This window comes from Anomalospiza imberbis, chromosome 7, assembly GCF_031753505.1.
Source record: "Anomalospiza imberbis isolate Cuckoo-Finch-1a 21T00152 chromosome 7, ASM3175350v1, whole genome shotgun sequence".
In the NCBI taxonomy this organism is placed as follows: Eukaryota; Metazoa; Chordata; class Aves; order Passeriformes; family Viduidae; genus Anomalospiza; species Anomalospiza imberbis.
This window is the reverse complement of record NC_089687.1, coordinates 36,258,067-36,271,004: the sequence shown is the minus strand read 5'-3', so window position 1 is coordinate 36,271,004 and position 12,938 is coordinate 36,258,067. Positions and strand designations below refer to the sequence as shown.

The window sequence follows — 12,938 nt, the reverse complement described above, 5'->3', positions numbered from 1 at the left end:
TGCTCTGGGCACCCTGTGGCAGGGCCTCCCCACCCTCCCAGGGAACAATTCCTTCCCAACATCCCATCCATCCCTGCCCTCTGGCAGTGGGAGCCATTCCCTGTGTCCTGTCCCTCCATCCCTTGTCCCAAGTCCCTCTCCAGCTCTCCTGGAGCCCCTTAAGGCACTGGAAAGGCTCTAAGGTCTTCTCAGAGCCTTCTCTCCTCCAGCTGAGCATCCCCAGCTCTCCCAGCCTGGCTCCAGCCCTCAGAGCACCTTCATGGCCTCTTCTGGACTTGCTCCAGCTTGTGTCCATCCATTTCTTTAACCATCCTGTGCACTCCTTGCTTTAAAGCTGGCCAGGTGGAGCAGGCAGGAGCTGAACCAGCAGCACTGCAGCCAAGTGGGGGCAGCTGGTGCACATCAGGATGGCCACATGACTGGCCAGACACTGGCCACCTGGCCACAGGTGTGATGATGTGGGTGGGTCAGTGGTGCCCAGTGGGCAAAGGGGCGGGCAAAGGAGATGCCCAGGCTGGTGCTGAGGAGGGGCTGACCCTGAAATAAAGGCACTGCTCCAACTTGCGTAGAAACCCTGACCCCAGTCTGGCAGCTGAAGCCACAAGAAACACAAGCCCACAGCATCAAGGGATTGCTTTAAATCTGTATTAAATTTTAGCAGCAGCCCTGGGGTGGAGAGAGGCCTGCTGAGCCCAGGGTGGGGATTTCCCTGGCTGAAGCCCAAGCTGGGGCAGGTTCTCCTCTCTTCAGCCCTTTTCCTGCTTTGCTGCGCATCTGTGGCAATCCCCCTGTGTCCCATGCTGCTCCTGCCACCTCTTCCCAGCATGGGCTGTGCTCAGGCAGGGGAGCCGGGCACTGCCTGAGATGGAGCTCTGTCCCAGGGCAAAGCCACCCCACATGGGGGTGGCAGGCAGAGACCTTCCCCCTGCCCACACCCCACTGGTGACGGCATCTTCACAGTCCTGCCAGCCCAGAGATGTCCCTGTTTTGGGATGTCTCCAGTCCCACTTTTGTCTGTTTGGACACCAACTGACCCTCACGCTGGAGCCCCAAGCTGGCTCCTCCAGTGTCACGTCTAGCAGAATAAACATCAGAAATATTTAAAATCCCCAGGGGTGGGGATTTGGAGCCCTCATGCCCAGAGAACAAGCCCGTTCCTGCCAACCCCTGTGCCCCGGCACATTGCCTTCCTCTGGTCTCTGTATTTAGTGTTCTGCTATCCGTAGACCAATTTTGGAGGGGGGGGTGGAGGGGAAGGGGTGGTGGTACCGGTGTAAATCCTGCGGTGCTCACGCTGTTCCCTCCAGCGCTCAGGGCAGCAGCACACACCGACCCCGGCAGTGGGCGCCGGGTGGGTGAAGGAGCAAAAAGCTTCCCCCTGTCCGAAATAACCCCGCGTCGAGGACGGCGATTAACACATTCCCAAACTATCTCCCTCAGCCAGCGCCAGATAAAATGCTGGTCCCTTCCGACTCATGAAAATCCCGGTGCTGATTTGATGAGAGGGGACAGCGGGGAGGGGAGATGCCCCGGCTCGGTCCCCGCCGGGGCTCGCCTCTGACATCAGCACGAAGCCGGCCATAAAAGCAGCCACCGGAGGGGACTCCGGCTCACACAGCCGCCACCTGGCTCAGCGGGACGGCAGCCGGCCACCTCTGCTCGCCTCGCCCCGGTAAGCGCGGCCCCGCGGTCGGGAGCGACGCTTTTCTCTGCCTGGCGCGATGCTCTTGCTGCTGCTAATTCCCGAGCGCTGCTTTGCCTCCGTCTGTCTGTCCTGCGTCTGTCCAGCCGGCTGGTGGGGATGGGGAGGGTCCAAAAGTTGGTGGCCACAGCAAACCTGAGCTCCCGGGAGCTCGGTGAGGCTCCTGCTCAGCGCGCTGAGAACTTTTCCTTCGCAAAAGTCGCTGGAAATGGAGCGGCCGCCGCAGCCCCGCCGTGTCCTGCCTCGCCCAGCTCCTCCGCTTGGCTCCCTTCCCTGCTCCCTGTTTTGGGTGGCTGCAGAGACCCAGCCCATCACTCAGCCCGTGAAGTGTGGCACAGGGTGTTCCCAGGCTGTCACTTCAGCAGCCGCGGCCAGGGTGGGTGCCAAGGGTGCAGAGGTGGTCATCATCCATCCCTCCATCCATCCATCCCTCCATCCATCCATCCCCCATCCGTGGCTCTGCAGCCAGCCCTGCATTTCGCTGGTGGACCCCATCCCTTGGGCTCTGGGATCCCACAGGTTTATTGGGGGTCCCAGAGAAAATCACACCTGACCTAAGGCACTAGACTAGGACCAAAACCTGTTTCAATGAGCATGAGGTTTGTGCAGCTCATGTTTGGAGGTGGTATTTTCCCCAGAGGTGTCAGCCCCAGCAAAACCCCTGGCTTTGTTCTGTGGCTGTCCCCAAGCCCTTTGCTGCTGGCCCAGGGATGCTGTGCCGGGGACACTCATCAACAGCCAAATCCCTTCGCTCCTGCAGTCACGTCGGAGTCTTCAGCAGGGCTCAGGAGACTTCACAGCCAAGTCACAGCGGCCTAAAAGTGCTGGGGATGAAGCTGGGGGTCGCCTGCCTCCTATGGCTGCTGCTCGTCTGCCTGACCCTGCCCGCCACCCGCGGCCGCGTCCTTGAGCGCTCCATGGAAATCAGGAGTAAGGAGAACATGAGTAAGGGACTCATCCCAGCCACCCCCTGCCTCCAGCCCCCTCTGCATCCCCAGGCTCAGCTGCACTCGGGGGTGAGGAGCTGCTGCCACTGTGCAGGAGCACAGGTCTGCTTTGAAACAGCCTTTGCAACAGCTTTTATCCTCCTCATCCCCCTCCCCTGCTCCCCTGGTGCTCCCATCCCCTCGCTCATGGGCGCAATGCCCCGTCCCCTTCCACGTCCTCCAACCCCCTGACGGGTTCTCGGCTTTTCCCTCGCAGCCCCGGACATCGACCCCTCGTGGTACACGGGCCGCGGGATCCGGCCGGTGGGGCGCTTCGGGAGGCGACGAGCCCTGGGCGGGGGCAGCCAGCCCGGCGGGCCCGGGCAGCGAGGCTGCGCAGCCCCCCACCCTCCCCGGCTGGAGCTGAACCCCTGAGCTGGAGCTGACAATAAAATCCCTTCTCCTCTCACCCGTGTCCCAGCCTCTCTGTTCCAAAACGCAGCGTGGGCAGGCAGGGGGGTGCAACCCCCAAATCTGCATGGTCGCCATGGGTTTCTGCCTGTGTGACAGTGTGACAGCCCTTCCCTCTCACGTTTATCCCCTCACACCCCAAGAAACACCCTAAAAATAAGCTCAGAGGGACCCCTTTCCCAGGGGTATCCCCTGGGGTTCCACAGCCAGCTCCCAGGGGTGTCCCCAACACCTTCGTTCCCATGGGCTGGGGAGGCAGAAAGAGCCACCCCATTTCTGGGGAGCTGGGGTCAGAAACTCCTGGGGAGAATGTGATGCTCTGTCCACCACACTGCCATGCCCCAAAACCTCAGAGGTCACCGCCCTGCAGACAGGGTGAGTGCTGCTGCCTCTGGAGAGAGCACAGGGTTTTTTTCCTTCTCTTCCAGCCAAAGGGAGCTCCCACAGTGGACTCATAATTGTGTAAAGGGGAGGCCCAGCAAGGCACGGGGCGCTGTGACGCCACACGTTGGCTTTGGCCCCATTCTGGCTCGGTGATTGCCCCCAGGGATGAGCTGTGACCCCTGTAATGAGGTGGATGGGGTGAGGAGAGCACTGGCTCTGGTCCCTGCCACCCCCAGGCTTCCTGTGGCTCCCTACGCACTGACATGCAGGACAGGGGGAAAAAAAATACACCTTTAGGGCAATATTCCCTTTATTTGCAGCCTGAGTGTAAAACCAGCAGGATCTTTGCTTTGGGAAATTAAACCCTCCCTTTTCAGAGGGAAAGGGAGATGGAGGAGGTGACAGCGGGGGGCGAGGGGATGTCACCAGTCAGGGTTGGTGGCAGTGTTCCCGGCAGGTTGTGCTTTTCTCTGGAAATGTAAGATTGGTGGAAGAAATCCCTGTGCTTTATCTCCCAGCTAAGGATGGAGCCAAAGGGTTGAAGAGGCCCTGTGTACCCAGGATGGGCTCTGAACGGGCTGTGAGAGGGAGGGTGGTCAGGCCGAGCTGTCCCTGCAGCTCTGAGCCCCCCTGCTTTGTCCCTGGCCCTGATGGAGGTGGGGTCCAGCCCTGCTGAGTGCAGAGTGTCACATCCTCAGCTCTGGCAGCACCTCGTCCTTGCCCTGCTCGCCCGCAGGTCCACGGTCGACCTCCCATGTGGGGATGGCTTGGATGCCTTCTCTTTTTCCCTCCTCAGGAGCTCTTGGACTAGGAGGAAACACAAGGCAAAGAAGGGCTCCTTTCTCCTGCCAGTGGTTGGGATGCAATGGCCACCCCCTGTCCCACCCCGCAGCTCCCTGAACAGCTGAGCTGGGGACACCATTGCACTACCAGACTGGATACCAATGCAAAATAAAATTGTGGCTCTGGGAGAAGCCTGGAGGCCCTGATTGACACTGGAATATCTCGGGATGGATCTGTCCATCCTTCTGCCTTAAGGGCTGGCGCAGGCTGGACTGGCTGGGAGGAACATCTCAGTGACAAGTAGGAGCAACGAAGGGGCTGAGCCTTTCAGGGGCTGGGCCCATGGCTCACCTGTCTCTGCTCTCATGTGGAGCCATCCCATAACTCACCTATGGCCATGAAGACATCATTTACTTGGTGGTTGGATTTTGCAGACGTCTCCATGAACAGGAGGCCTTTTGTTCGTGCAAAGTCTTCCCCCTCCTAAGAGAAACAAGCAGAGTTATTCCCCTACCCCCTCCGGGGCTGCTCGTTCAGCAGGGACTTCAGAGGTGTCTGAAAACCTCTTAAACGCTTGGATTTCCTTGGACATTTTCCTTGGATGTATCCCAGTGCTTTCTGTGTGGGGTGATGAGGGAAACCCAGGCGCTCACCTCAGTGGTGACCTCTCGCTCAGCAGCAAGGTCTGTCTTGTTGCCCACCAGAGCAATCACGATTTCATCAGGAAGGAATTTCTTCTCCAGCTCCTCCAGCCACAGCTTTGCTCTGCTGAATGTTTGCTGGAGAGATGGAGACAAAATCACCCAGTGATCAGGTCCCTTTTTCTCAGGTGAAGCCAGCTGGGTGGCACCAAACCAAAGAGGGTGGGGAGGTTCTGATTGAGGGATAAATCACCTTGAATGGAATTCATGGCAGCAGAAGCCACCCCTGAGTGATGGCACGGTCCTGCCAGGGGCCTTACCTTGTTAGCAATGTCATAAACGAGGAGGGCAGCATGGGCATCTCTGTAGTAGAGGTGACAGACGCTCTGGTACTTCTCCTGGCCCGCCGTGTCCCAGATCTCAAACTTGACAGTGGCCTCCTGCAGGTCGAGTATCTGTGTGAAGAAGGAGCCTGCAGGCAGGATGCAGGGTGTGTGTTCACTTGGAGCAAGAGCAGGGAGCTCAGATCCCCTGCCCTGAGGCCAAACCCATCCTGAAGGTCATTAATGATGTCCTAATGCACAGAATCCAGGGGGAACTTCTTGTGATCACTGGCACTGGGCTGAGGTGGCCCTTCCTGGCAGCAGATTTGGGTGGATGACACCAGATTTGATGCTGGATAACTCTGAGCTTTGCAGAATAGCCCCGAGACAGAGACAGCTCCACCTTGCTGGTGGGTCAGAGCTGTGAATGGGAATATCTATGGAAAGGGCTCCCACTGGAGGGGAGCCTCCATCCTTTCCTCCAGGGAGCAGATGGCTGGTCCACAAGCAGAGGGACAAGAGGAGAAGCTCCACTTTGCTCTGCTTCACCAGCTGGCTCTTCAGTTGCAGGTGGGATCACAGCCTCTGTACGTGCTGTGCCTTAAGGCAAAACCCAGGTGCATCTCGTAAAATGAATATATTTAATGTCTAGGTGCTGCAGGACCTAGGCAGGGGGAGTTGACACTAGGTGATCTTTAATGCAAACCTTTCTAAGGGACCCTCCTGGGTGCCTGAATAGCTGGGAAGGCAGCACAGCATGCAAAGAGCAGACGGGCTGCACAGTTCACTCATTATTCTGCTGCTCACCTGCCTCTAAAAAGCAGCACAAAGCCAGACCTGTGCAATGTGGATGGAAATGGAAATGGGCTGGAAATGCAGAGATGTGAAGGGGCCTTTTGGGCAAATCTGCACCATGCTCCAAAGGGGGTCTGTGCTACTGCAAGATAGACCAAGCAGCTCTCCTGCATCCCACCCTGCTGCAGGGAAATGCACCAGGCCTGGTCTCTAGTCCAGGGCCATCCAGCTGTTGGAGCCACTCACTCACATCCCACGGTTGGCAGCAGCTCCCTGAAGTCGTTTTTCACGTATCTGTAGGCCAGGCTTGACTTGCCCACGGACATGCTGCCCAGCAGCACCACCTTGTACATGTAGGAGGGACGAGGCCCCTCTGGGGAGGTGCCCAGTGTCACCGTCTGTGCCATGTCCTGCAAGGAAACCAGCTCTGCTCAATGGACATCTGCCAGTGATCCCAGGACCAGCTGAGCCTCCTGCAGCAGCTCCTGACTGGCAGCTGGGCAGGTGGGGCTTAACTCCAAAACAGGCTGGAATAAAATCAAGATCATTAATATCACAAGCTGCACATTTAATGCATCAGAGCATCTGCCACTGTCAGCTATGACCAGAAGGTGGAGATGTTTAGGAAGAAACTTGATGCCAGAAACCTCCTTGGATGTAGGCGAGGAGATTGGTGCATCTCCTTTAACGGGAGGAGCTGGAGGAATTTCCCGGCAGAGGGAAATCCCTTCTGGCTGTGCCTTGCTCGTCAGGACACCTCCTTCCCCAGAGCCCCGGGGAAGAGCTTAGGCCGATGTCCCTCCTTTATCCTGGCTAGGAGTTCCATCAGGAGAACCTCAGGAGTGAGAGGCCCTGGCCCAAGCACCCCTGAGGAGCAGCAGTGTACAAAGCAGGTGGCAAATGCTCCTGCACCCTGGGTGTTTAACACCCAGACAAACCAAGCCCCTGGAGTGCCACCCCCATGTCACCCCAGAGTGTGACAGACCGCCCTGCTGTGCCCAGGGATGGCAGGAAAACACAGACCCAGTAACAGGGATTGCTTCAAACCTGACTGGAAGAGAGCTGCTGCAGAGCCTCGGCTGTCCCCTGATCAGTGGGACCTCCTGGGTGACACGTGTGTCCCCTCCTCCCAGCCCTGGGTCAAGGAAGTGCCACTGCCCCGCTGCCGGGTGGGAACTGCCAGTGCAGGGCAGCAAACAACACTTTGCCCTGCTTTGCTCTGGTTCCTCTTCACAGAGCTCCTCCTTCAAAAATACCCAGCTCATGTGGACAGTTATAAAGGAGAGAGGGAAGTTCACGGGGTGTTGGGCTGAGCTCTGCTGGAGTGGGAGGCTTCCCTCCATGTGAAAGAAAGCCCTGGTGGAGCAGACAGCAGGGGTCTGCAAGACTTATGATGAAGAATTGGTGCAATTTCTAGCTGGGCCTCAGGGATTTGGCTGTGGAAGCAAGAAGTACCTTTACAAAGACACCTACAGCAGCAGTGGAGCTCCCTGTCCCTGCAGTTCCCTTTCCTGACAAAAGCCCCTTGTTCCTGTGAGCTGCTCATCCCACGTGGCTCCTTTATTTTGCCTGTCCTCCCTCTGCAATCTGGCAGGCTCCAGACCTTTAGTTCTTCATTAAGGCTGTCATTAAGAGTGCTCCTTGGCTGAACCCAGGTCTGTATCTTTAGATCCAAGTAGTTTTTCTTCTGGGTGAGACGGGCTTTAATCCCCTTAAAAAACACAATTAACATCACCTCCCCCAGCTCATGCAGCCCTGTGATGAAGAGCAGGATCACAGTTTGTGCAGAACAGCTAGTTAGTCATATTTTTCAAGCAGGAAAAAGATAAGCCCTGTGGCATGAATGTCCCCCTTAGGGTATTGATTACATACATCAGCCTCTTTGTAGGCTGAAAACAAGACTGCCATCCATTCTGGGCAGTTATTGTCAGTGATAAGCCATAAAACTCCCTAAGGAAACAGGAAGCTGCCTGAAAACTACCCAAGGTTGTCTATACTAAACACAGTTTCTCATTATTTCCCTCTGCCACTCTCTGTTCAACCTTAGAAAGATGGGTTGATGCTGGAACAAAACTCACCTGAGATTTACTGCAATGAGTTTTGCCAAAGCTCACTTGAAACAATTTTTCCCCATGTTAAGAGGCAGAGGGTGAGTCTCCCTTCCCACCTGAGGAGGATGGCAAGGAAGCAAAACAAGTGACTTTGTTCTGATTCAGTGGGAAATGGGATTTAAGGGGGAACGGTGAGAGCTTTGTCCTCTTTTCTTGTTGGAAAAGGAAAGTACAGAGCAAAACCCTGCACTTGCTGGATAAGGGACTATGGGAAAAGCATCCAGATGTCTACTGTCATCCATTTGGAGAGCAGCAGCTGAGGCAGTGCTGGTCATCTCCTTGTGTCAAGAGGCCACGCTGAGGGGCAGGGAAAGCTCAACCTGCTAAGATCCAGTGTAGTCAGAGAAAAGAAATCTTCAATCAGCTGTAAAAACCCTGCTGGTGGATTTAGTCTTCAGGTACAGCTTGATATTTTCAGGCAGTTGTGTCTAGCAGCAAATATTAGAGGCAGGCTTGCTTGATCCTACACTTGTCTTGAAGGTGAGCTCCCAAACAGCCACAACACCAATAATTTCTCACTTCCTAACAGAGGATTAAACATTGCTGCACCCAGGAAATTGTGTTCAGCATCTTTAACCTGGGCTGGAGGGATCCTGGTGTATTTGTTGTCAGGGGATAAGCCTTTTATTTCCAAAGGAAAGCAGTAATAAAAGAAAAGTCATGCATGCCTTTGGGGATGGAGTCACTGAGAAGTCTTATTTAAAACTCTGTTTAGCTTCCTGGCAAATTAATGTTCTTTAAGTGTAATGATGTCTAACTGGTGTCTAAGATTTTCTAGGTCCTAATACCATTAAAGCCATTCGCTGAGTTCCTGCAAAGGGGTGCAAGAGTGAACCAGAACAAAAATTACTAAGCACCTCAGAAAAACTACAGGACTTCAACACTTAACTGTGTAAGTCTGCAGTGTTTAACACTGCAGGTTTCACACACGAGATTTCAGGTTCTTTCTTTTAGATATTTAACTTTTTCCCCACACACAAGATAGCTGTCATGCACCTACCTCCCCAGTTAACTTTCAGCATTCAGCTCAAAGCTCTCCTCTGCTTTTGGGAGCCTCCTCCTACCTGCTTAAGCCCTGGCTTAAATTAAAAAGTGGTCACTCAGAAAGTCCACTTAAAGCCAGGGTTACCAGGGGATAGAAAAAAATCCCAACCGCAAAGACATAATGTGTAAATATTACATTTACACAGTGATGATCTCGCAGAAGAAGCAGCTCCCCTCAAAGCCAAGGGGAAGGGAATGAGGATCATTAACCACGCCGGGAAGCAAGGCTGCAATAAACGGGACCGCCCTGGGCTGCGGGAGAGACCCAGAGCTCTGCTGAGACCTTCACAACAGCTCTGGGAGGATGGGGTAGGGCAGAGGGCTTCCCAAAAGCTCTTCTCTTGGGCAGGAGTCACTGAGGACCGTGCCACCCTTCGTGCCTCGGACGTGAGGCTGCTCCGCGAGGGTGAGAGGATTGCCGGAGCTCGCCTGGGAAAGGCACCGTGGGGAGGGCGGGTCGGGGCTGGGGGTCTGCCCGGTGGGGAATTCCTGAGCGGAGGGTGCCTTTACCTTCCCGAAGCCTTGCTGTCCCGCCAGGGCTGCAGTCCGTGTGTCAGGGGTGACAGGATGACGGCCCCATTTTTGTGTCTGAGCCTCTCCGTGCCGGGAGCAGCTAAAAGCGAAAGCACCGGCTCCAGGAGCGGTGCCAAAGGTGCGAGAGGCAGCCCGAGCTCAGTGAACCTTAGACTCGACACCAGGTCTAAGGTCTGGCAGCCAGACAAGACGGCGAGAGGCTGTTGGCAGCGTGGCCATCCCCCCGCACCCCTCCATCCCTGCCTCCGCCCTTCCCTCCCCACTTCCCGCGCTGGGGGTCGGCGGTGGGGTGTGACAGGCACATTCTTCTCTCTCTCAGGATTTTTCATAAAGGAGCACGGAGAGAAGAAAGAGAAAACAATTTCTAGTTTTGCTCCTCTTTTCCCCATGTGGAATGTGTTTGGAGAATTGTTTACCTGGGGTGATTGCTTGATTGGATTCTGGTGAGGATTGTTTGAGCTGATGGCCAATCCAATCCACCTGTGGCTGCACTCTCAGAGAGGGTCACGAGTTGGGAGTTAGTTGGATATAATAGTCAGAAAAAGTAGGTTTGTATCTTTAATATCTCCTTTAAATGGGATATTAATGTATTATACTATAGTTATGATAAAGAAATCATTCAGCCTTCTGAACTGGAGTCAGACATCATCATTTCTTCCCACTGGGTTTACCTGCATTTACAGTAGTGGGTGGGTGGGTGGATGGACGGACGCACGGACAGACAGACGGATGAATGGGTGGGTGAGGCTTTCCCCATGTTTTGGGATCCAAGAGCATCCCAGCTACCAAGGAAATGGGGGTAAAACCCCCTCGGACCCCCCAAGGTTTGAGGATTAGGGAGGGCTGGGTGTGGCTGGAGTCATGGCACAGACGGGATGTGTGCTCTCTGCATTTTTATAACGTGGCAATTTCTGCTGATGAACGTTAGACCTGGCTTTGGGCTTGTGCCAGGTACAGGCTCAGATATGCCAGGCTTGGGGTTGCAAAGGGGATGTGTTTTGTGGGAGAAGATGTGCCCACTTGTCTGGCAAAATGCTTCGGCTGCAAAACAGCTGCTCCTGAGTTTGGGAGGTACAGAGTGAGCAAAAACTGAGCATTTTACTGCCTGTTTATTAAGGTAATAGATGGTTACCCCAGGCAGCTGGGGCTCAGTGTTTTGAAGAAGGCTGCTCTTATTCAATATCTTGAGAAAGAAATCACAGCATGTTATATTGCACTGGGATAACGGGTCTGGAGTGAGAATGGGAAGATCTGATATTTAGATGTCTGAATGATGATAATTCTGTGTTTCTGTCACTCCTCTTGTCATAGTCAGTGTCTTTCCTTCAAGCAAGATATCTGGAAGTGAAACAGACAACAAAATCTAGTCCTAATGGTTATAGGGAACAAGGTGAAAAGCAGAAGTCCTACAAGAAAGCTTAAAAGCAATATCATCCTAGTACAGAAATTAAAAATGTGTCTTGTGACTTCCAAGGCCTAAGCACTGCAGTTCAATTACTTCCCACTTCAGTGATGAAAAGCCATGTACAGTTTCCTTTCCCAGGTCCTTCCCATCAGCTCTGCAGAGGCTCAAGCTGGATTTGGGGATCCTTTGAACACAGTTCCTAACAACCCTATGAATATGTATAGTTTTTCCAGCCCAGAAACAGTTTAATGTGCTCTCACCCCTTTCTTATAACTTGTTTCCCAAAGGAGCTGACTTAAAGCTTTTTTTTGTTGTTGTTTCTAGGGCTTTGGATTAGTCAGTCCTTCAGTGTGAGTCTCTGTGACCCTGTGCAAAGTTGCACTGGTACAGCAAGGGGGAAGGAAGATGTTTCAGGATTTTGGAAGGGCTGAGTGTGGATACCTTGAGATGGGGTTGCTGCAGCAGGAATCCTTGCCCACATCAATGATTTTACCCACTGGTTTGGACCTACAGACTCTGGTAGCATCGTGCACCTAAACTAAGCATCTAATTTTTAGTGGGAAAAAAAAACAGGCTGGGAGGCTTTGAAGCTTTATGAAAGGATGACTTTGTCAAGGCTAAGAGAAACTTCATTCCCAGTTTGTGCTGCTCTGTTATTTTCATACCAGCCTCCTCTGCCCGAGCAGATGTCACATCACAGAGGCCTTTGTGAAGGGCTTTTATAAAAGAAGGTGGTGGGGATAAGGTGCTCAAACGAAGTGCCATGGCCTGGCTGGTGTAAATGCCCTGGAGGCCTGCAGAGCCCAGGGGAGGCTGTCCCTTGTGCGGGCTGGGACAGCCTCCCCTGGAAGGCTCCTCTGCAGCTCTGGCTGAGCCTGACCCCACTAGAGGGCACAGCTCATCTACCTTTTGAGACAGCGAGGATGCTGCTGCTGCTGCTGCTGATTTCTGACCCGGACAGCCAAACAGACACCAGTCCATGAGAGATGTACTGAGGTCTCCTGCCAGAAGTGTGGAAGGACAGCCAAGTTTTATTGCTCTTTGCTCTCCAAACAACTGGAATGTGAACATCTCTGATAAGCACTGTTGCAGTGCCAGGGAGCCAGAAGTTTTTCTGTCTGCTTGCCTGCTTCTTCTGAGGGAAAATATGCAGGGTGCTGAGGGTCAGACCCCTTCAGTGGTGAGTGGTTTGCAAATAGAGACTGTGGCTGTATTGGTACTGGATGGGTAGAGCACCTGGAGCATCCTGCACAAACCTAGGGAGGCACCTTGCTGTGCTTGTGCAGTGAAGGGTTCCTCACTGGAAATAAATTTTACTGGTAAAAACTGGACATGGGTTGTTTTTCTGAGGTTTAGGGACTGCATTTCATTTTACAGCCACCTGATGTAATTGTGTCATGAGGATTTGGAGGATGGGTCTGGCCACCGGAGTGGTGTGAATCAAATACACTTTGTAGACCTTTCCCCACTGCTCCACCTCAGCCTTTTTATTTGATTTTTAATGGTGAAGGAAAGGTTGACATGTCAGTGGTGCACAAGAATGCCAGAGGAGGTCAAAATAAAACTCCTAGGCTAAGCACTCAAGAATAATTCCAATAATCTTGTATTTCTGGCTCTGCCTGCTGCGTAACTTTGAGCAGGACGCCTCTCCTTCCTCCTTTTCCTGAGTTAAAGGAGGCACAAGCACCGAGATTTTTGTGGGGCAGTTTAGAAACTCCTGGAGGGTTCTTTTTCAGTGGTTGTGTAGCACTTGGTTCTCCCTGACTGTGACTGCTGTGAGGAAGCATCAATATGGGCACTGTAAATCCTCCCTTGCTTA

General features: G+C 53.8%; 2 protein-coding genes across 3 annotated transcripts; one reads left to right on the top strand and one right to left on the bottom strand.

Moving 5' to 3' along the window:
• The first annotated feature begins 1,590 nt into the window (after window positions 1-1,590).
• On the top strand, window positions 1,591-3,077 carry PRLH (prolactin releasing hormone). The gene is made up of 3 exons (XM_068196810.1): window positions 1,591-1,672; window positions 2,463-2,647; window positions 2,906-3,077. Exons 2-3 carry the CDS (start codon window positions 2,533-2,535, stop codon window positions 3,061-3,063), a joined length of 273 nt encoding a protein of 90 aa, XP_068052911.1. The 5' UTR covers window positions 1,591-1,672; window positions 2,463-2,532; the 3' UTR covers window positions 3,064-3,077.
• Window positions 3,078-3,989: 912 nt separating this feature from the next.
• Window positions 3,990-9,950, bottom strand: RAB17 (RAB17, member RAS oncogene family). 2 transcript variants are annotated; one of them, XM_068196647.1, is made up of 6 exons: window positions 9,691-9,950; window positions 6,276-6,435; window positions 5,228-5,379; window positions 4,920-5,045; window positions 4,656-4,749; window positions 3,990-4,290 (listed from the first exon to the last, which is right to left on the bottom strand). In XM_068196647.1, exons 2-6 carry the CDS (start codon window positions 6,430-6,432, stop codon window positions 4,178-4,180), a joined length of 642 nt encoding a protein of 213 aa, XP_068052748.1. In that variant the 5' UTR covers window positions 6,433-6,435; window positions 9,691-9,950; the 3' UTR covers window positions 3,990-4,177. The 2 variants fall into 2 exon arrangements, with proteins under 2 accessions (XP_068052748.1, XP_068052747.1); XM_068196646.1 differs by lacking the exon at window positions 9,691-9,950 and adding an exon at window positions 9,137-9,393.
• Window positions 9,951-12,938: the final 2,988 nt, after the last annotated feature.